General features: G+C 42.3%; 1 protein-coding gene across 9 annotated transcripts in view; it reads right to left on the bottom strand.

Moving 5' to 3' along the window:
- The window catches only part of Depdc5 (DEP domain containing 5, GATOR1 subcomplex subunit), a 130058-nt gene that overhangs the window by 66033 nt on the left and 41674 nt on the right, over positions 1 to 22351 (bottom strand). For 6 of the 9 annotated variants that reach the window (XM_048343357.1, XM_048343361.1, XM_048343359.1 and 3 more), the window contains exons 21-25: positions 17530 to 17750; positions 12961 to 13164; positions 10757 to 10892; positions 9437 to 9534; positions 1008 to 1073 (exon numbers count right to left, since the gene is read on the bottom strand). In XM_048343357.1, the coding sequence (XP_048199314.1) occupies positions 1008 to 1073; positions 9437 to 9534; positions 10757 to 10892; positions 12961 to 13164; positions 17530 to 17750 (725 nt within the window). Of the gene's footprint in view, positions 1 to 1007; positions 1074 to 9436; positions 9535 to 10756; positions 10893 to 12960; positions 13165 to 17529; positions 17754 to 22351 lie in introns of all 9 variants that reach the window. The other 3 variants (XM_048343366.1, XM_048343367.1, XM_048343358.1) reach the window with 2 other exon arrangements.

Genomic DNA, 22351 nt, shown 5'->3' with positions numbered 1-22351 from the left:
TTGCCATCCCAGTTATGTGGAAGTTGTAAGTAGGAGGACCACAGTCCAGGATAGTTCAGGGAAAAACACAGTAGACACTGCCTAAAAAAAGTAACTAAAGGGCTGGGGATATGGCCTAGTGGCGAGAGAGCTTGCCTCATATACATGAGGCCCTGGGTTCGATTCCCCAGCACCACATATACAGAAAACGGCCAGAAGTGGCACTGTGGCTCAAGTGGCAGAGTGCTAGCCTTGGCAAAAAGGAAGCCTGGGACAGTGCTCAGGCCCTGAGTCCAAGGCCCAGGACTGACCAAAAAAAAAAAAAAAAAAAAAAGTAACTAAAAAGCAAAAGGTAAGTGGAGGTGTGGCTCAAATGGGACAGGCAGCCCTGAATTTAAACCTGATCCTGCCAAAAAAAACCCAAAGATTCAATGTGTATTATCCACATCCAAGTAAAATAAAGTTTATGAGGAGATAAGTTCTTTCTACTATTCTGTTATTATAGATATTAGTATATTTGGGGGGAAGGGGGTATGAGGGACAAGGTAACAAACAGTACAAGAAATGTATCCAATGCCTAACGTATGAAACTTTAACCTCTCTGTACATCAGTTTTATAATAAAAACTTAAAAAAAGATATTAGTATATTATTTGATTACAGAGCTATTTAAATATACTAAGATAATCAAAAGTAGGTATGCAAAGGATTCTGGTAACAACCAATTATTTCTTTCTGATTTTTTTTTCTGAGCTATTTCTAGGTATTTAAGGACTAATGTCAACTCTAGACTGGTATGAAGGCCTTGTGGGAAATCGGTTGCCCTTCCCATGTGCCCCTGAAATGCATTCTGGGACAGGACACTGGACCTTTGCAGCACAGGTCTTCTCTCATGACATCATCTTCCCTTCCTGTATCCTAAAGCCATGTGGACCTCTGGACTATTCTCTTCCTCCTTGGCTTCCTCATGGTCCTGCCACATCACATTCCCTTGCACCCCCCTCCTACTAGTCAGTCACCCCCTCTTACTTGGGTCAGGAGAAGTAGAAACATTGTCCTCTAGAGAGTCCTTGTTCTGGGTCCTAGGATTCATACCTATGGAAAGACAAAAAGAGCTTGTTTAAATGAAGTTTTCTCTATAAAAGAGTTTTGGCAGTTCTGGCTGAAAAGCCCAAAATTAAAGCTAAAAATAAAAACAGGAACCAAGTGCCAATTCTGAGCTGAGTATTTCAAATGAAAATACGAATCAATGGAAGAAAACACTGAGCAATCTCAAATTGGAGGCTGAGCCAGATTCTGACTCTAAGAGTATCAACACCACTCTGTACATTCAGTCCTTTAGCACAACATGCCACTACTTATTTTAAGAAAATGGATGCACTCTAAGGTCTTTTCAGCTAATTAGAGCAATCATTAGCAAACAGAAAATGACCTATTTAAATGTTGTATGCTCATCATTTGCTCTTGTTTTCTGGAATTCTATTTCTGCAAATCATGGCTTTCTAGAATGTAATCTTAGAAACCAAAACTGACTATTTTAAATGGAACAATGATTCTACATAAAACTAAAATGAAAAAAAATATTCTTTGAGATGCAACTTATTGACTACACTATAACAGAACTAATTTTGACACATACACTAATAGTCCTTAAGTACAGTATAGCCAGATGTCAGTGGCTCATGCCTGTAATCCTACCTACTCAGGCTAGGCTGAGATCTGAGGACCATGGTTCAAAGCCAGCCCAGGCAGAAAAGTTCTTATGAGACTCTGATCTCCAATAAACCACTCAAAATCCAGAAGTGGTGCTGTGGTTCAAGTGGCAGAGCGCTAGCCTTGCACACAAAGAAGTTGGAGGATAGCACCCAGGCCCAGAGTTCAAGCCCCAGGGCAATAAAATAATAACAATAATAATAACAGAATAAAATAGATACCTTAACTACAAAGTTATGATACAGTAAAGAGAAGAAGAAATATCCTCAGCAAACCTTGGCTATCTGTGAGAAGAAAGCTGAAGGGTGAAGGAAGAAAAGGATTCAAGAGAACTTGTGATTTTTCCCCTAAATACAAGAACTAATATTCATAAATTCCTTGTAAAATCTCTGGGGGAAAAAACAAGCTACAAACTAGGATAAAGTATTTGAAAATCACATTATCTGGCAAGACTCTTATCTAGAATACAAATAAAATTCTTACATTTCAAGAGGAAGAAAACAAACAACTCAAAGAGTAAATGGGCAGATTGTGTAGGCTCTTCTCCAAACAACATACAGAATGCTAATGAGCACATAAAAAGATGCTTAGCCAGGCACTGATGACTCATGAGGAGCCTGATCTGAGAACTCATGTTCAAAGCCAGTCCAGGTAAGAAAGTCTGTGAGACTTTAACTCCAATTGATGACCAAAAAGCCAGAAATGAAGCTATCGCTCAAGTGGTACAGCACTAGCCCTGAGAACAAAAGCTCAGGGACAAGGCCCCAGTCCTTAGGTCAAGCCCTAGGACTGGCCCTTGTACACGCGCACACACACAAATGCTACAAGTTACCCACTAGGGCAACTGTGACTCCTCGGTGTAATCTGTAATAGACACACACATACACACACATCTTACTGTAAGGAAAAAGCAAGTTAAAGAAACATTGTAAAGGTTTCTGGGAAGCCACTTACACAGTTTCCATGCAAACTTTTAGTTTGCTTCTGCAATGACTCTGCCTTTTTAACTTTATCCCATCGGAATATGAAGAGCCCAACAACCAAGATGTAGAAGTAAGAGATAGTCCACGGCTCTGCTCCAACTCAGTAGCTGGAAATGAATCCTCATTCTTAAGAAGCCAAAGCCACACACATACAACATGAGGAGCCAATGCTGAGATGTCATCTCAGTTCTCCCTTTCAACATCTGTCCAGAGTTGAGAAGTCTAAACATGTTCTCTGATTATAAACCTCAAGACCAAAAAAGGGACTTGGTGTGGGGTCTTAAGGCTGATACTCAAGCTTAGGTCCAGAAGTGAGTGCTGGACAAAGTTGTTTCTCCACTCTGGGCTAAAGAGATGGCACTTACTCATAGCAAACTGAATCTCATTTGGATGGATGAAAGGACCTTTCCTCTAGCCTCAGGGAACTCAGATTTACTTTTTCTTCCTTTTATTTGCCAGTACCAGGGCTTGAACTTAGGGCCTCAAATTTAGTGGGCCTTTTTTGCTAAGCTGACACTCCAGCCAGCCCAGCCTTTTCCTGATTATTTTGGAGATAGTCTCTTGGCCTCAAAAGACAATTCTCTAGATTTTAGCCTCTTAAGTTACTGGCTTCAATCACTGGTGCCTGGCTCTGATTTGCTTTTAACTTTAACATCCCTGTTTCATGTACCAACTAAATACTCAATACAAAAACATTGTTTTAAAAAAGCCATTTGTTTTCTTTCTTTCTTTCTTTTTTTTTTTTTTGGCCAGCCCTGGGCCTTGGACTCAGGGCCTGAGCACTGTCCCTGGCTTCTTCTTGCTCAAGGCTAGCACTCTGCCACTTGAGCCACAGCGCCACTTCTGGCCATTTTCTGTATATGTGTTGCTGGGGAATCGAACCCAGGGCCTCATGTATACGAGGCAAGCACTCTTGCCACTAGGCCATATCCCCAACCCCAAGCCATTTGTTTTCTTTTTCAAAACTATCTGCTTCTAATGAAGAGAATGACACAAACAAGTCACCTAAAATTCAGTTAAAGATAAGAAGCATAAAAACCTGGGGATGTGGCTTATTGGTAGATACTTGTTTATTAGCATGTACAAGGCAGATTCAGTCCCCAGTACAAAAGGGGAAAAAAAAGAAAAAGGCATGGCTGGAGCTCAAGAACCCTGGGTTCAATTCTCAGTAATACACACACACACACACACACACACACACACACACACACACACACTCACGAAAGGAAGGAAGGAAGGAAGGAAGGAAGGAAGGAAGGAAGGAAGGAAGGGAAGGGAGGGAGGGAGGGAAGGAAGGAAGGAGGGAAGGAGAGGAAGGCGCATAAAACCATCTGCCTAAACCCACCAACTGCTGGGCAGCACAGTGAAAAATAAATGAGGAGTTCAACTTCAAGCCCCCACCCATAGTGCTGAAAATGAAATTCCACAAAGCCAAGAAGGAGACCCACAGAGACACTACTCCTGTGATTCGTGACTCATACATGAGTCAGGCCCAAATGCAGGAGAGTCTGAGTCACACTCGTGGATGTACAAACTGTTAAGCCATGGGAGGTGAAGGTAGGGTTGAAGGTAAGGTTTCCTGTGTATTTTCTGTTTTGAGTAAAACGTTTACTGCTTGTGTATTTAGACTCTATCTTATCCCCAAACAGGGATATTATGTGGTAATTTTACCCTAAACAAACCCAATCTATAATCCTGATAATAATTTTGTAGATGTTTGTGACTATAACTCAGATGAACAACATAAGGCTCAGCAATGGCTGAGAGTTCAACTCCAAAGGCCAGGGTTACAGTTCTGAGACACTAAATCTAAATCAGACAAGGACCGGTGAAAGTAAGATTCTGAATATATCTTACGCAAGATCTGACATTAATTGGTCATTGGTAATAAAGAGAAAAGTTAGGATGGTTTCTATGGCTTGTTAGCATAACTAATCAGGTAGCCTAGAATCCAACTTGAGAGCTCAATTCCCACAGCCATATCTTGATGATCCTTGATCCCTTTGAAAACACACGCTATAGGATATAAGGAGACTGGACAAGGGTAAGAGTGATCCCATTTTATTACCCTGATTAGAAAAAGAGTCCAAGAAATACATGACTTTTAAGAAGCTAAACATTCTAGTACATATGTAGATATAATCAAATGCAATATATATATATATATATGGACATAAACACTCAAGGACGAATGGTTCACACCTGCTATGTTAGCTACTCAGGAGGCTGAGATTTAAGGATCACAGTTTGAAGGCAGCCCAGACAAATATCCAAGACTTTTACTTCCAATTAACCAGAAAAAAAAAGTGGGACTGGGGGTGTGGTCATGTTACAGAGCAAGAGCCTTGAGTAAAAAAGTCAAACAAGAGTTCAAATACCCAGAGTTTAAGCTCTAGAAACAGCACCAAAAATAAATAAATAAATAAATAAATAAATAAATAAAATAATTCAAATACCTATTAAACAATAATTTCATAGGTCATTAAATGCTTCTCAAGTATGATAGCTTGGTCTTAGAAGTAAAAATCTGTAGGTCAGCCACTGGTGGCTCACATCTGTAATCATAGCTCCTCAAGAAGCTCAAATCTGAGGATTGCGGCTCAAAACCAACCTGGGCAGGAAAGTCCATGAGACACTAATTAATCATCAAAAGCCAGAAGTAGAGCCATGGCTCAAGTGGGAGAGTGCTGGCCTTGAGCACAAAAACTCATAAACAGCATCCTGGTCCTGAGTTCAAGCTCCTAGATCAGCATTCAAAAAAAAAAAGTCAGGCACTGTAATCCTAGCTACTCAGGAGGTTGAGATCTGAGGATCACAGTTCAAAACCAGCCCAGGCAAGTCCATGAGACTATTAGCTCCAATTAACCACCAGAAAAACTGGAAGTGGTGCTGTGGATCAAAGTGGTAGAGCACTATCTTTGAGCTGAAGAGCTCAGGGACAGTGTCCAGGCCCTGAGTTCAAGCCCCAGGACCAGCAAAAAAAAAAGTCCCTGAGCTTCTTTTGCTCAAGGCTAGCACTCTACCACTTCAGCCATAGCACCATTTCTGGCTTTTTCTGATTATGTAGTACTGAGGAATTGAACCCAGGACTTCATGCATGTTAGGCAAGCACTCTACCACTAAGCCACATTCCCAGCCCAAGAAGCAAAATTTTGTCAATAATATCCTAAACACTGTGAAGAGAAGACAGAGACAAGCTCTTCAGTCTATGGGTAAACAGATATGCACACAATCAGTAGGATCTTGATGTACCAAGTTGTACACGTGGCTTATGCACATGGAACTGTGGGGAACTGTGCCTAACACCTCCTAGGAGGACATGAGCAAGATAGGGCAAAGATGATGTACTACTGGAGCTGACCTGTAAAGACTAAGTGGATGACTGCCAGGTAGCTGGATGTGGTAGTGTGCACCTGTTATCCCAGCTAAGAAGGAAGAATTAATATGTTCAGGCCAGCCAGAACATAAGAGTGAAATCCTATCCCCAAAATAAGTAAAGCAATCCAGGTGCCAGTAGCTCACACCTGTAATCCTAGCTGAAGTCAAGAGGCTGAGATGTGAGGATCTTGGCTTTAAGTCAGCCTGAGCAGGAAAGTCCATGAGACTCTTATGTACAATTATACACCAAAAAACGGAAAGTAGAGCTATTGCTCAAGTGGTAGAGTGCTATCCTGGAGTACACATGCTCAGCAACAGTACCCAGGCCCTGAGTTCAAGACTCAACACTGGTCCCAAAATAAAAGTGTTGGGGGTATAGGAAGCAGGAAGTTTTGCATCCAATCCCCAGTGGCACATATAAAAGGACAACCAAGAAAAAGTATATTCTATACAGAGAGACTAGACTGTGAATGGAATATGGGGTCATAGTTCTTTTCAGAAGCCATAACCAATAGCTAGAATACAAATGAAGCTCATATGTATTAATGACAGTAACTTCTAGTTGCTGAGCACTCTCCGTGTAGGTCTAGCACTGTCCTAAGCTTTTATATGGGTTGTCACATCTAATATTCCCAAGTATCCTCCCCTCAGTGAAGAAATTGATATACACAGAGATTAGGTTACTGGCTGAAGGGCCTCACTGCTCATTAGAAGTGAAGTCAGGCCTTATGTCCTAAGATTCTAGAGGCGGCACTTTTCCTACATGAAATACCATGTTGAAGTGGAGGCAAGTGAAGATACAAAGAGAGGCAGCAGCCATGCAATGGCTGCCGTGACAAGCCATGAAGTCACTGAAGGGTTTAAATGTGGGAAAGAGAATCATTCAGAGTTACATCTGGAAATTACTCCTCAGTGACAAAAGATGAATCAGAGGATATGGGAACAGAATAATCACTTAGAAGGCAACTGCAATAATCCTGGTAGGAAAAAGGACTTGGTAACATGCACTTGTAAGCCCAGCACTTGGAGGTTGATGCAGGAAGGGCTGCAAGTTGGAGGCCAGCCTGGGCTACACAGAGTGTGAGCCAGCCATAGCAACAGAGTAACATGCCATCTCAATCAATTGTTCAATTAATCAATTGATGGATCGGTCTTTGCCAAAGACAAAAAGAGGTCTGAGGGCTGGGGATATAGCCTAGTGGCAAGAGTGCCTGCCTCGGATACACGAGGCCCTAGGTTCGATTCCCCAGCACCACATATACAGAAAAAACGGCCAGAAGCGGCGCTGTGGCTCACGTGGCAGAGTGCTAGCCTTGAGCGAAAAGAAGCCAGGGACAGTGCTCAGGCCCTGAGTCCAAGGCCCAGGACTGGCCAAAAAAAAAAAAAAAGAGGTCTGAACAAAAGCAGAAAGGAGCTGAAGAAGCAATGTAAGATGAAAGAGTACACAGAGGGAGGCTGAAGGGGAAGGATGGGTTGCAGAATGGTGAGACAGTACACTAAGGATAAGAGACTCATTAGGTAAGCAGACTTAAAGCTCAGGAGTCCAAGAGAAAAAAGGTGGAGCTACAGACCCTGGTTACAGTAAATGCTTTCTCAATGTGTGTGTCTCAGGAACCTGTAGCCAAGAGGATATGATGGTGTCATCTGAGGTTCTGCCCTAACCATCCCCAAATAAGCCCTCTTTGAAAGCTCACTCTTCCCAGTAGATCATAAAATTCCAAAAGACACATCTGGAAAATCATCTGGTTTACTGACCATCCTCAGCTACTAGACTAGTCCCGGTAGACCTCATGCTGCTAACCATCCAAATCTGTCATGAGCACCCTCCCCGTGCTAGGTCACCAGTGAAACTAGCTTAAGGTGTAGCCCAGGGAACCTCAAAGCAGCCCTCACAGAGCAAGTCTACCCCTCCCTCAAAAGTTCAACTGCAAACTCTAGGTTTCCTAACAAAAGGGGTCTTTGGTTGAGCAGAGCAATAGAAATGTTGTCTTTGTGACATTTGGAAGATACTTTAGAGTCTAGTCAGGTAGCATTGGCAGCACCCTGAGTACAGGTGGGGCAGGAAAGATCAGGGAGAATGAGGCACAGGAAAGAGCAGCCAGGGAGAGAGAGATAAACACTGTCTTTGTGGGTGGATTGCTTGATTAAAAGCACAAAGGCACTATTTTATTTGCCTTAAGCTTCTTCATAAAGCTGCAACATTTGATATACAGAGAAAAAAGTAGAAGGTGGAATGCACACTCTCTCTCTCTCTCTCTCTGACCTGTCCATTGCCCAAACAGTTAGTGCCCTCTGGGAACTAAGCATATCTTAAAGAAAGGTGCATGAGTGGGGGGCAGGGAGGGACACTTGGGATACAACTCCACTGACACACAAAAAAATACTTACAAAAAAATTATTGGGGCTGGGAATATGGTAGAGTGCTTGCCTAACAAACATGATGCCCGGGGTTCGATTCTTCAGCACCATATATATATAGAGAGAGAGAGAGAAAGAGCCAGAAATGGAGCTAAGACTCAAGTGGTAGAGTACTAGCCTCGAGCACATGGAAGACAGGGGCAGTGCTCAGGTCCTGAGTTCAAGCTCCAGGACTGGCAAAAAAAAATTATTTATTTTAAGAACGGACATTTGTCTAAAGGAGTGAGTACTTGCTTCTTCTATGCCACTAATGGCTCTCTGAGGGTAGCAGTTTCAGTCAGGATAATTGGCTACTGGTGAGAGATTAGATTAGTATCTTTCCATCTCTGGGTATTAAGTTGCCTGGGTATAAAATATATTATGCATTTAGTATTTCCTACAGGGATGATCAGATGTCTCATCTGATATAATAGATATAAATAGATAATAGATATAAAAGTGTTTCAGCAAAGAGTAAAAATCAAGTTCATACTCCACCACCCACCACTTGTACTTGAAATCTTTTCCTTCTAATTCTGTACCGGTTGAGACTGAGATACACCTCTCTACGCCACCATGTTAATTTCTCCTTTCTGATATAATAACCGAAACCACACCCCTTTGGACCCCTCCTGTTTTAATGCAGGTGGGCTTCCTCCCTCACCCTCAACAACTAAGAATTCCTTTAAGATAGAGACCACTCCTGCTTGGTCCATGTTGCCCTCAACATCCCACAGCCCTCAGTCACGACTCCCCCGCAGAAGAATGGTAAATGCAGCCTGACCAACATGTTCTCAGCTAAAAATGAAATGTGCAGCCCATTTATAATTCCATGCATTATACAGCACTGCTTCAAAATAGGTCACCCAAAATTGTGGCTCAAATAATCCCAAAATAGACATGGCCCTGCTTCTCGGGCCCTTGTGTCGCTTCTAAATGTAAGCCTGCTCTGAGCCTCCCAATTCTATTACCTCTTGGATGAGTTACCTGCACCACTGTTGCTAAGCAGGCTGACAGAAAGCTCTTCCGTTGCACTGAAGTTCAAGAAGGACATGCCGTCACCAGGCTGGCGGGAAGTGCTGTGCCTGCAGAGAAATGAGCCCCACCACCTGGCTTAATGCATATCACCACCTCTTTTTCCTGCTTACCCTATACCCTGGAGGGAAGGGGGTCATGGAAAACAAGGCTGAATATTTAGCCACACAAGCTGGCAATCCTTGGTAGTCATGACTCAAGCCATCAGGTGGTGATGCTTTGTGTGCCAGCTTCGGCCTCTCCTTGGTACGCTGACAGCTTTCCCACTGTCATGTTAGATCACTTGCCTTTTGTCTGATGCCTTCCCACTATGCATAAGAAAGGATGCTGGGTGCTGATAGCTCATGCCGATAATCCTGAATTCTCAGTAGACTGAGATCCGGAAGACTGCAGTTCAAAGCCAGCCCAGGTATGAAAGACCCTAAGACTCTTATCTCCAGTTAACCACTAAAAAGCCAAAAGTGGAGCTGTGGCTCAAGTGGTAGAGTGTTAGCCATGTGCAAAATAAGCTCAAGGACAATGCCCAGGCCCTGAGTTCAAGCCCAAGAACTGATACAAAAAGAAAAAAAAGGGGGGGGGAGTGTAGGGTGGTTGAACAGATATACCAAAGTTAATCTGGCAGAAAAAGGCCAAGGCTCTGTTTAGAGTCCCTGTCCATATGGCATGTTTGAAAGAGGGACCAAAGACTGCTCTTTGCAAATTGTATACTAAAGCCACTCAGGAGTAGCGAGTCTAGGTGTAACCTGGGCTCATGTTTGTTAAGGCTTCAATGAATTTCCTCCTACACTGACTCTTTTACCTGCCCTGTCACACACTCAAAGCTTTGGTTCTCCATGACTAGTTTCTATAAGCACAGGCCTCGAGAATTTCTGAACTTAACAGTCTAACTTCTCAATGATCAAAAGATAACAGTCATAGGAAGTCTGCCCAAAACAGCAGTGTGAGCCACATGCTTCAGCTCTCTAGACTCCAAGTCCTTTGTATTCTCGTTTTTTGATTCTTGTTTGAGATTTGGAAGAAATCTTTGTTTGAGGTTTACAAAGTATAACCTCAAAATATAAACCTAAAAAGCAGGGCCTAGGTTGACAACATAGGCAAAAATGTCTGATTGTTTTTATTATACTTTGTTCAGGGACAGGACTGACACTGTTGACAAAGGAAAGCCCAGCTCTCCTGTTCTCTTTTCATCTGTCAGCTGACTGTTTTACACACTGTCTTGGCTTCCAAAGGGTGTTCTCAGGTTACCCTCCATAACCCTGTGCACCTCCTCACCTTCCAGCAGCTTCATGATAGGCTAACTCCAACAGCTCTGCAGAAGAGTGAGTTAGGTCCCTCTGCCCGCTGCCCTGCAGCTCCGCCATATTCTGCCGGGTCTGATGATGGATCTGGATAGCCTCTCCGGATGGTCCTACTCAGACAAAGAACCACTGAGCATTGTTCCCACCTGATAGCTAGTGCTGCATCTGACAGCAACCTTCCATGTTTCCTGCTGCTGGATACAGGTGTTGGAGATGATGTGAAAAGCACACTAGAGAGGAATATTGTACAGGGGACACTCTGGCTACCACAGAGGATACCTCCTCCAAACAGGACCCATCCTATCAGAGGCCTCATGTTTATCATCCTATTCAGTCTGGGAAGAATATTGTAGGAGTCAGGAGCTGATGGCTCATGCCTATAATCCTAGTTACTCAGGAGGCTGAAATCTGAGGATCAAAGTTCAAAGCCAGCCTGGCCAGCAAATATCTGTAAGACTTTTATCTTCAACTAGCCACTGAAAACTGGAAGTGAAACAGTGGCTCAATTGGTAGACTACTAGCCTGTAGTGAAAAAGCTAAGGAATAGTGCACAGGCCCTAAATTTAAGTCCCTGTACCAGCACAAGAAAAGAGTATTGTATATTTTAGGAGCCTCTGTCTCATGTATACCAATAGAGACAAAGACATTGTGGATAAATACAAGCATAGAAGAGTTAAGTCAAAGTACATGAGAAGGAAATATCACATGATTCTGTTAATACTTAAGAAAACAAGTATGACTCTATGAAGCAAGAGATACAGAAATGCAAAAAGACAGAGTAGAAGAGATCAGAATTAGTCATGTGCAGTAAAACAAGCTTCCTAGAAAGAGACATTTTAGAGGTATTAAACTTAAGGGGAATTGAAAGAGAGGCCATCTGAGTAGAAGAAATATCTGTGATGTAACAAATGTGAAATGGGCAAAGGTATGCAGGAGACCACGAGAGCAGGTGACAAAGGTAAGAGCCTCTGAGAATGGGAAGGGGGAGACACAAGGCTGAGCTGCTCAGCAAAGGGCCTTTGGTATTAGAGGGTCAGCCAGGCAAGAGGATGAACCAAGTCAACAGTGGTTGGAGATTGTGTCTTAGTAATGATATGAAGGGGAAGGAGGAAAAGCACAGAAGCAGGAAGATCTCAAAGGAAGTCAATAGGAAGAGCAACAAGGAGAAAAAGATAATGAAAGGAAAATTGTCCACAGACCATAGACAAAGTCATGTAGAGCAAAAGAGTTTATTGCCAGCAGGACCGGCAAGGCCAAGTTCCCACAGAGGAGAGGAAAATGGCACCTGAACTCTCTTTTAGGGGGGTCTTTATACCCTCATGCAACTAAGGTGGGAGGTGCTCCGCCTGCCCCTCAGGTAGCCAGGGGCAGAGTCGCATTGGGCCGAGGGATATTCTATAAGCTTACAGATAACCAGAAAGAAATAAGTAATCATCATTATAGCAAAGATAAAGGAGCAAGAGTGATTTGGGAACCACACCCAATTATAGCCAAATGAACCAGCTCTATTTCTCATTTATTTAACTTTTAACCAGTAAAAACAAAAAGCAAATATGAAAAGAAATAACCAGACTTTTCTAAGTCTTCAATAAGATGGTCTCAATGTTAAAAGAAAAAAAAAGCCTGCCTTTAGAGTTAAATGTGTCTGTTCCTTCCAGACTCAGCAAGAGCCATTAGCTGAAGTTTAATTTTAGCTACAGCTTTATCAAACCTTACTGCCATCTTCTTGAGGATAGAACCAGTCAAAAAGGATGGGCTGAAGGAACTGTGAATTAAAAATAACTTTTTCTTCAGTTGTCAGATACCCCTGAGGGAAAACAAAGCAATAGAATTATATAGCTAAGACAGTAACACTATTCAAAAAAAAAAAAAAAAAAAAAAAGAATGGATGAGAATGAGCATCAGTTAAAGCCTTAGGGGAGAAACATTAAAACACAGTCCTTTTCAAACAGAATAAGAAGAAAAAAAGAAGAAGTCTTTAATGGTAACACAATTTAACTAGTTACAATGCCTATTCCCAAATACTCTTCAAGAATTTTCACCAGAACCTCTGAGATAAGCAAAGTAGGTATGGTTATTGCTGGGGCCACAAAGGTTCAGAGTTGAGGCACAGCTGATTGGTGCTGAGGACCAGGCATGGGAGCTCCTGCTCTAGGACTCTATCCTGAGCCAACTTACCCACAGGAAACGTATGCATCCAGCGCCTTCTGTTAGATGTGAGTTTCATGGGCATTCGTGAGGGGGCAAAGGGATTAATCAGTGCTCGCTGGGGTGTGTAGAGACCAGGTCGAACATGAAGCATGGACTCTGCACTGCCCACGTGGAACCTCCCTGGTGCGCTGGAGTCCCGCTGTGGTGGCTCCATCATGTTCTCTAGGACATCTGCCAAGGAAGCATGGAGTTGAAGCATAAAGACGAAGCACAAAACTACCATGAAATCAGAACCAGGCCGGCAAGCATGGTTGGATATTATAAATACAATCAAGTGAGAAATGGGTGAAATTGTTAAGACAATTAAAAAAAAACTAAACATGTTTACTTTGGAAAGATTCAGGAGAGAGGGACTGTGATTCCTAAATACCTGGCCCAATGAAGCCACACCCAAACCTGATGGGGAGAGGCCAAATATCACCTGATTCCTGGCCAGTGAAGTAGATGCAATGACCACTTCACGGAACTTGAGTTATGGCCTTGGGATGGAGTGAGGACATCTTCCATACGAGAGGAACAAAACACATAAGCTGGTGGCTCACACCTGCAATCCTAACTATTCAGGAGGCTGACCTCTGAGGATCATGGTTCAAAGCCAGCCCAGGCAAACTCTTTTTTTTTTTGTAATTTATTTATTAATTAAACAAAATTTTTTTGACAAGGTGTTGTGCAAAAAGGGTACAGTTACATAGTAGGGCAGTGTGTACATTTCTTGTGATATCTTACAACCTGTTTTTCTTTCTCTTCCCTAGGTCAGGTAGACATATATACAATATACAATGTACCAAGAACATATACAGTAGCCACGTGGCCTACGCCCAAGAAAATTCGCCTAGGGCTTTAAATGTAATGTCGACATTAGACAATATGTCGACAGTAGTCTTATATGAACGTACATACATCGATTTGAGCTATTGTATTCCACTGAGAGGCCAATTTTTGACCTTTATATGTTGAGTAGTTGTTTGGTTTTAGTTACATAATGTTGGGTCGCTGACCCAATCCAGTGGGAAATACCATTTGACAAGCAGTTTTTGGTTTCACAGACCAGGCAAACTCTTGACATTTCCAAAAGCTGGAAAAGCTAACCTCCACATTTTAAATGTGTTAAAATTCTTCAGGATACAAAATTTCAATTAGTGTAGGTAACAATGGTTATGTTTTATAGTCATATAATTACATATTTGCCCTTTTCTCTTTTGGAATTTCCTTTTCATACTTTGAACTAGTAAAAAAACTTTAAAAAAAATCAGCAGTCAAAAAGTTTCATAAGGGCTGGGGAAATGGCCCAGTGGCAACAGTGCTTGCCTTGCATACATGAAGCCCTGGATTCAGTTCCCCAACATCACATATACAGAAAACGGCCAGAAGTGGTGCTGTGGCTCAACTGGCAGAGTGCTAGCCTTGAGCAAAAAGAAGCCAGGGACAGTGCTCAGGCCCTGAGTCCAAGCCCCAGGACTAGAAAAAAAAAAAAAAAAAAGTTGCATAAATCTCAGAATCAGCAGCTCACACCTATAACCCTAGCTACTCAGTGGGTTGAGATCTGTAAGATGGAGTAAGCCAGACTACGCAGGAAAGCCCAAGAAACTCTTCTTTCCAATCAACTGTAAAAAAATTTTTTTCCATAGGCTGTAGGCACAGCAGTTGTAGGGCCTAATTAATGAAAATGTCCTACTCCCCAGTACTCCAGGAGACAACAGCTCCCCCTATAAATGAACTGGATCATGAAAACTACCACTGCCCATTTGGAATCCTTCCATGGTAACAGGAGGCAGCTGTGCCTACACACAATATTCTTGTCTATGATCCCAAGTCAGGAGGCTTTTTCCTTCTTTATAACATTCCTGTTTATTGTATTTTGTTTGTTTAATTTTAACTTACTTGGCTTCCTTTCTCAGCTGAATCACATTTCCAGCCCCTATATAACATTCTTAGGTAAAAATAGCAGGAAGGAGGCTGGTGGTGACAGAACTGTTCTTTATCTTATTATAGTGACTTCAGGTGATAAAATTACAAGGAAAACACACAGACATGAACACAAACAAATGAATATGTAAGTGGAAAATTTAAGCTCTACAGATTGTATAATGTCCATTTTGATATTATACAATGCTGAAATAAAAGGTTACCCCTGGATGGGGGCAATGAGTAGAGGATACATGGGACCTCCCTATACTCTATTTATTATTTCCCACAAATCCACATTTATTTCAAAAAAAAAAAAAGAAGGTTTTCAAAAATGTCAGGGTCAGAGTTCAGACCTGTAATCAGCTGCTCAGGGAGCTGAGATCTGAGATTGTGGTTTGAATCAATCCTGGGCAGCCAAATCAGAGAGACTTATCTCCAATGAACCAACAAAATGCCTTAACAAAAATACCAAGAAGGGGCTGGGAATATGGCCTAGTGGCAATAGTGCTTGCCTCGTATACATGAAGCCCTGGGTTGGATTCCCCAGTACCACATAAATAGAAAACGACCAGAAGTGGAGCTGTGGCTCAAGTGGTAGAGTGCTAGCCTTGAGCAAAAAGAAGACAGGGGCAGTGCTCAGGCCCTGAGTCCAAGGCTCAGGACTGGCAAAAAAAAAACCGGGAGATGCTAGAAATGTGGCTTAGTGGTAGAATGCTTGCCTAGCATGCATGAAGCCCTGGTTTCAACTGCTCAGCCCCACATAAACAGAAAAAGCCAGAATTGGTGCTGTGGCTCAAGAGATAGAGTGCTAGCCTTGAGCAAAAAGAAGACAGGGACAGTGCTGAAACCCTGAGTGCCAAGCCCCAGAACTGGCAAAATTTAAAAAATATATACATATATCAGGAAAGAGCACAAGGCCCTTAGTTCAAGCATCAGTACTGGCACACTCACACATAATAAATCAAGTTCAAGAATGGTAGTTCAGGGCTGGGGATATGGCCTAGTGGCAAGAGTGCTTGCCTCCTATACATGAGGCCCTGGGTTCAATTCCCCAGCACCACATATACAGAAAATGGCCAGAAGTGGCGCTGTGGCTCAAGCGGCAGAGTGCTAGCCTTGAGCAAAAAGAAGCCAGGGACAGTGCTCAGGCCCTGAGTCCAAGCCCCAGGACTGGCCAAAAAAAAAAAAAACTTAAAAAAAAAAAAGAATGGTAGTTCATATCTGTAATCTTAGCTACTTAGAAGGTAGAAATCACGAGGACGACGGTTCAAAGCCAGCTCAAGCAAAAAGTTAGCAAGATTCCATCTTAACCAAAATTCTCAGAGTACCAGCTATAAATAGTTACTCCTTTTTCTTTTGGAATTTCCTCCCTTTAAACCCTAGCTACAAAGGAGGCACAGGTAGGAGACAGTGGTAGGAGGCTAGCCTCATACCAAACGTGCAAAACTACTTGAAAAATAACTAAAGAAAAAAGGGCTAGGAGCATGACTCAAGTAGTAGAGTGCCATCCTAGCAAGGTGCTAGGCAACACACACACACACACACACACACACACACACACACACACACACACACACACACACCCCCGAACAGGCCTGTGAACTTTAATTGCAATTGCTACTGGATAGACAAGATAAGATACAGAGGACTTGGAATGTGGCTTAGTGGTAGAGTGCTTGCCTAACATTCATGAATTCCTGGATTCAATTCCTCAGCACCACCATATATAGAAAAATCCAGAAGTGGTGCATGGCTCAAGTGGCAGAGTGCTAGCCTTGAGCAAAAAGAAGCCAGGGTCAGTGCTCAGACCCTGAGTTCAAGCCTCAGGACTGGCAAAAATAAAAACAAAACAAAAATAAAAGATAAGATACAGGAAGAACAGGTGCAAAACAGCAGAAAATACCAGAATACAAATGAATATAAATGAGCTGGGGATATACCTCAGGAGTACAGTGCTTGGCTAGCATGTGTGTGAGGCCCTGATTTAATCTTTAATACCACCACCACCACCAAAAAAAAAAAAAAAGAATAGAACCATTTCTTGGTATCAGTTGAGAGACTGGGTCCAAAAATCCCCATAGATACCAAAATCCCTTACACAGAATGGTGTGGTACTTATACATAACCTACACAAAATATTTTACATCATCTCTAGATGACATATATTGAATACAATGTAAACAGTTGTCATACTGTCATAGGAAATAATGGCAGGGAAAACAATCTGTACATGTTCAGTAGGCACAGATTTTTTCTAATACTTTAGTCCATAGTGGATTGAATCCATGAGTGCAGAAAGGATGATACGGAGGCCACTGCACAGGATATGGGCTGTTTGAAGCATGGCACAAATAAAAAATGAAGAGGAGATAAGCACACCCCTTTGCCCATAGCTCTAACAAAAGTGCTTCATTAACGTAAGATATATAGTTACAGTGATACGGTAACAGGTTAGAGACAAAAACGGTATATACCCAACATCTCATGTGATTACTATTTATTGCACTGGCATGGAAATCATTCAGAAATGGGACTCACAGCCCACCCTTACCACTTCCTGTCACTTCCATGCCCAACCATAGTGAGAAAACTGTCCCCAGATCTGCCCCATTCTGGCTGTACTCTGACCTCGGGTGCTGGTGTAGCCCAAGGAGCTGCTGACTTCATACTGGTGCAGGTGAGGATGTGGAATCATCAAGATGTTGGCACTCTTGCCCAGGGAGCTGTCATCAGAAGCCTGACTCCTTACTTCCTCTGTGGGCAGTGCACGGTTCTGCAGGGAAGGGCTAGATGAAACGTCACAGGAGCTGATGCTTTTCCAGTGATGATTCTCTCGCTCCCGCACTGACCTGCTAGGCAGGAGACAAATTACCAAACTACCAAATTACTAAAACTCCAAAAACCCCCACCAGCTCAAGTTACTTAGGAAACCAGTTACAAAAACTCCAATATGAGGGCTCGGAATATGGCCTAGTGGCAAGAGTGCTTGCCTCATCTACATGAAGCCCTAGTTTCGATTCCTCAGCACCACATATATAGAAAAGGCTAGAAGTGGCGCTGTGGTTCACATGGTAGAGTGCTAGCCTTGAGCAAAAAGAAGCCAGGGACAGTGCTCAGGCCCTGAGTTGAAGCCCCAGGACTGGCAAAAAAAAATAAAAATAAAACTCCAATATGATCTATGAAGGGGAACTACTACAAGATACTGGGCCTTGCAAAGCTTAAGATATGGTGTAATGGGGGGTAGAGGGGAGAGGCAAAGAAAATAATAGAGGGGGAAGGGAAAACAAAACAGCTAGTTCTCTATTAGCCAGAGTCTTAAGATTACAGTATAAAGAAGTGGTTGCTCCCCAAGTGTCAGTTGCTCATCTATAATCCTAGCTACTCAGGAGGCTGAGATTTGAGGATCGTTGTTTAAAGCCAGCCTGGGCAGGAAAGTCTGTGAGAATCTATCTCTACTTAACTACCAAAAAAAAGGCAGAACTGGAACTGTGGCTCAAGTGGTAGAGTGCCAGCCTTAAGCACTGAAGCTCAAGAACATTACCCAGGCCCTGAGTTCAAGCCTCAAGATGTGCACCAGAAAAAAAAAAAAAAAAAGGAAATGATTGTTTCAGTCTGAGTCTACAGATCACTCTCGTATGGCTAAAAATGGGGTAAGCAGACAAAAACACCATATGATGCAAGAGAAAGTACACAGGAGCGTTCTGCCCCCAAATTGGAAACAAAATTTAATCACACCTCTAGAGATAACTGCCAGTTTACACGAAATTGAGGAAACATTACAAGGAAGCAACCAGCTAAGTGAAATGTGAAATAGCCTGTCATTCCTAGACAAGGGATAGAAAAACAGGTCGTAAGATATCACAAGAAATGTACACACTGCCCTACTATGTAACTGCACCCTCTTTGCACAACACCTTGTAAAAAAATTTATGTCCAATTAATAAAAAATAAATAAATAAATAAATAAATAAATTACCAAAAAAAAAAAAGAAATAGCCTGTCATTAGAAACAAAGACAAGCTAACTATCATGTATAGATCTTCTTTAGATTCCAATTCAAGCCAACTGCTAAAACATTTGTGAAATACTTGGGAAATTTGAACATGGACTTTCTATTAGAAGACATTAGGTCATTCGTCTTAAAGTTGTTACAAGTGATAATAGCACTGTGCTCATTTGTTTTCTTTTTTTTTTTTCTTTTCAGGGTGTGTGTGTGTGTGTGTGTGTGTGTGTGTACATGCATACTAAGTACTGAACCCAGAGTACTGCACATGCAAGGCAAATGCTCTATTAGAATTTTTTTTTTTGCCAGTGCTAGGGCTTGAACTCAGGGCCTGAGCACTGTCCCTGGTTTCTTTTTTGCTCAAGCACTCTGCCACTTGAGCCACAGCACCACTTCCAGCTTTTTCTATATATGTAGTGCTGAGGAATCAAACCCAGGGCTTCATGTATACAAAGCGAGCACTTTACCACTAGGCCATATTCCCAGCCCTATTAAAAATTCTTATTCAGGGGCTGGGGATATGGCCTAGTGGCAAGAGTGCCTGCCTCGGATACACGAGGCCCTAGGTTCGATTCCCCAGCACCACATATACAGAAAACGGCCAGAAGTGGCGCTGTGGCTCAAGTGGCAGAGTGCTAGCCTTGAGCGGGAAGAAGCCAGGGACAGTGCTCAGGCCCTGAGTCCAAGGCCCAGGACTGGCAAAAAAAAAAAAAAAAAAATTTCTTATTCAGGGCTTGGAATGTGGCTTAGTGGTAGAGTGCTTACCTAACATGCATAAAGCCCTGGGTTCAATTCCTCAGTACCATAGCTCTTCTGGCATTAGAGTTTTTTTCCTTTTGAAAGGATTTTGTATCAATTCAGAGCATAAAGAAAGCCAGAAAATAGACGTCAACTGGTGACTATATGTTCTTTACTTAAACAGTAACTGTTACTTCAACAGCAAATATTTGAGCACCCACATATATGCTTAGTCATGAGCAAGAAATAGAGCACCAATGAAGATGTTCTGTATAGGCAGGTATGGTCTGAAGCAGAAGGATCACTGGACCCCAGGTGTTTGCAAACTGCAACATAGTGAGAATTCCCATCTCAAAACAGTCTTTAAATTGGGCTGGAAATATAGCTTAGTAGTAGAGCACCTGTCTAGTATGCCAAAGGCCCTATATTCTAGTACAATCTCTAGTACAATAAAACTGAATAAAGATTCAGAAGAAAAGCATCTCAATAGCTACTACTGAGTCTCATAAGTAGTGCCCATGTGTAAAGGAGCTGCTGTTAACAAACTTGTATTAGGCTCTAAACATTCTTTCTGTTGCTGTTGGTCGTGGGGCTTGAACTCAGGCCTTGGTGCTATCCCTGAGCTTTTGTGCTCAAGGCTAGTGCTCTACCACATTGAGCAACAGCTCTACTTTTCCAGGTTTTCTGGTGGTTAAATGGAGATAAGACTTTCCTGACCAGGTAGGCTTTGAACTGCAATCTTTCAGATCTCACACTCCTGAATAGCTAGGATTATAGGCATAAGCCACCAGGGCATATTCTTTTGATGAAATGTTAGGAATAGATGAGGGAAAGGGATAGAAAGAAATAAATATAACCTCATTTGCTACGTAAGCCAAAGATAAGGCTGGAGGCATGGTTCTTCAGTACATTACCTGCCAAACAATCAAACCTCAAGATTGCCAAAAAGAAACAGAAAGAAAGAAAGGAAGAAAGAAAGAAAGAAAGGAAGGAAGGAAGGAAGGAAGGAAGGAAGGAAGGAAAGAAGGAAGGAAGGAAGGAAGGAAGAAAAAAACTATTTTCTAGTCAGTTAGCCTCAAACTTGCAGAGTTTGTAAGAGATCTGAAAAATGAACTTTTTAATATTTGATCAATTGGTATGGAATGTGGCTTTGTGGTAAAGTGCTTGCCTAGCATGCACTAAGCCCTGGGTTCGATTCTTCAGTACCACATACACAGAAAAATCCAGAAGCGGTACCATGTCTCAAGTGGTAGAGCACTAGCCTTGAGCAAAAAGAAGCTCAGGAACAGTGCCCAGGCCCTGAGTTCAAGCCCCAAGACTGGCAAATATATATGTATGTATATATGTATATGTATGTATATCAACTGAGAAAAAAATAAGCTAAAATCCTATTTCACATGTTTGTAAAAAAGAATTTCTACATAAAGAACTAAAAATAAAATCCAAGACTATCAGCCAGGTATGGTGGCTCTCATCCTCTAATCTCAGTAGTTAGGAGGCTGAGGCAAGAGTATTACAAATTCAAGGATAGCCTTTGAACTCTCAAAAAAGGGCTTGGGTAGTACTCCAATGGTAGACTGCCTGCCTACCAACCATGTGGCCCTGAATCCAAAGCCCATACCATAAAAACAAAAGCAAGAATCTAAAACTATCATGAAAACAAAATACAAAACACATGTCTAGAATTTGGGGTACAAAGTAATGAGGGTTTTTTTTTTTTTTTTGGCCAGTCCTGGGGCTTGGACTCAGGGCCTGAGCACTGTCCCTGGCTACTTCTTGCTCAAGGCTAGCACTCTACCACTTGAGCCACAGCGCCACTTCTGGCCATTTTCTGTATATGTGGTGCTGGGGAATCGAACCCGGGGCCTCATGTATATGAGGCAAGCACTCTTGCCACTAGGCCATATCCCCAGGCCCGAGAGTTTTCTTAATACAAGATCCAGAAATGGATAGGTTGTTAAATATAACCCAATCACAATTAGAAACTGCTATCTAAACCTTTTGGTTTATACAGAACAACAACAACAAAAGTGTCAGTACTAGGGCTTGAACTTGGGGCCTGGGAGGGATCCCTGAACTCTTTTGCTCAAGGCTAGTGTTCTACCACTTGAGCCACACTTCCAGCATTTTTATGATTGTTGATAAGAGTCTTTTTCTGTTCAGGCTGGCTACAACCTAAACCCTCAGATCTCAGCCTCCTGAGTAGCTAGGATTATAGGCATGAGTCACTGGCACCTGGCAATAGAACAAATTTTGAAAGAATTGAAGGAGGGAAAGTTTTTGTTTTCTGGGAATAATGAAACTGCAAGAAACTCTGAACCTAGGGATTTTTATTATTGCCAACCCAAAGAGAGGAAGATTCTGGAATTTGTGGCTTGTTCCTGCTGGCTTAGGAAAAGTCTGAGCTTCTTACTTGGAGATGAAACTTCAGGGCAAACAAAGAGGCTGCAGCAAAGAGCCTGGTAACAGGATCTATAATGACACGGCCTTCCTTCTGTTTGTTTGTTTTGTTTTTGTTGCCAGTCCTGAGGCTTGAACTCAGGGCCTGAGCACTGTCCCTGGATTCTTTTTGCTCAAGGCTAGCACTCTACCACTTGAGCCACAGCACCACTTCTGGCTTTTCTCTATATATGTGGTACTAAGGAATCAAACCCAGGGCTTCATGTATACAAGGCGAGTACCTCTACCACTAGGCCATATTCCCAGCCC

Source organism: Perognathus longimembris, chromosome 3 (assembly GCF_023159225.1).
Source record: "Perognathus longimembris pacificus isolate PPM17 chromosome 3, ASM2315922v1, whole genome shotgun sequence".
In the NCBI taxonomy this organism is placed as follows: domain Eukaryota; kingdom Metazoa; phylum Chordata; class Mammalia; order Rodentia; family Heteromyidae; genus Perognathus; species Perognathus longimembris.
This window is presented reverse-complemented; position numbering and strand designations above follow the sequence as displayed.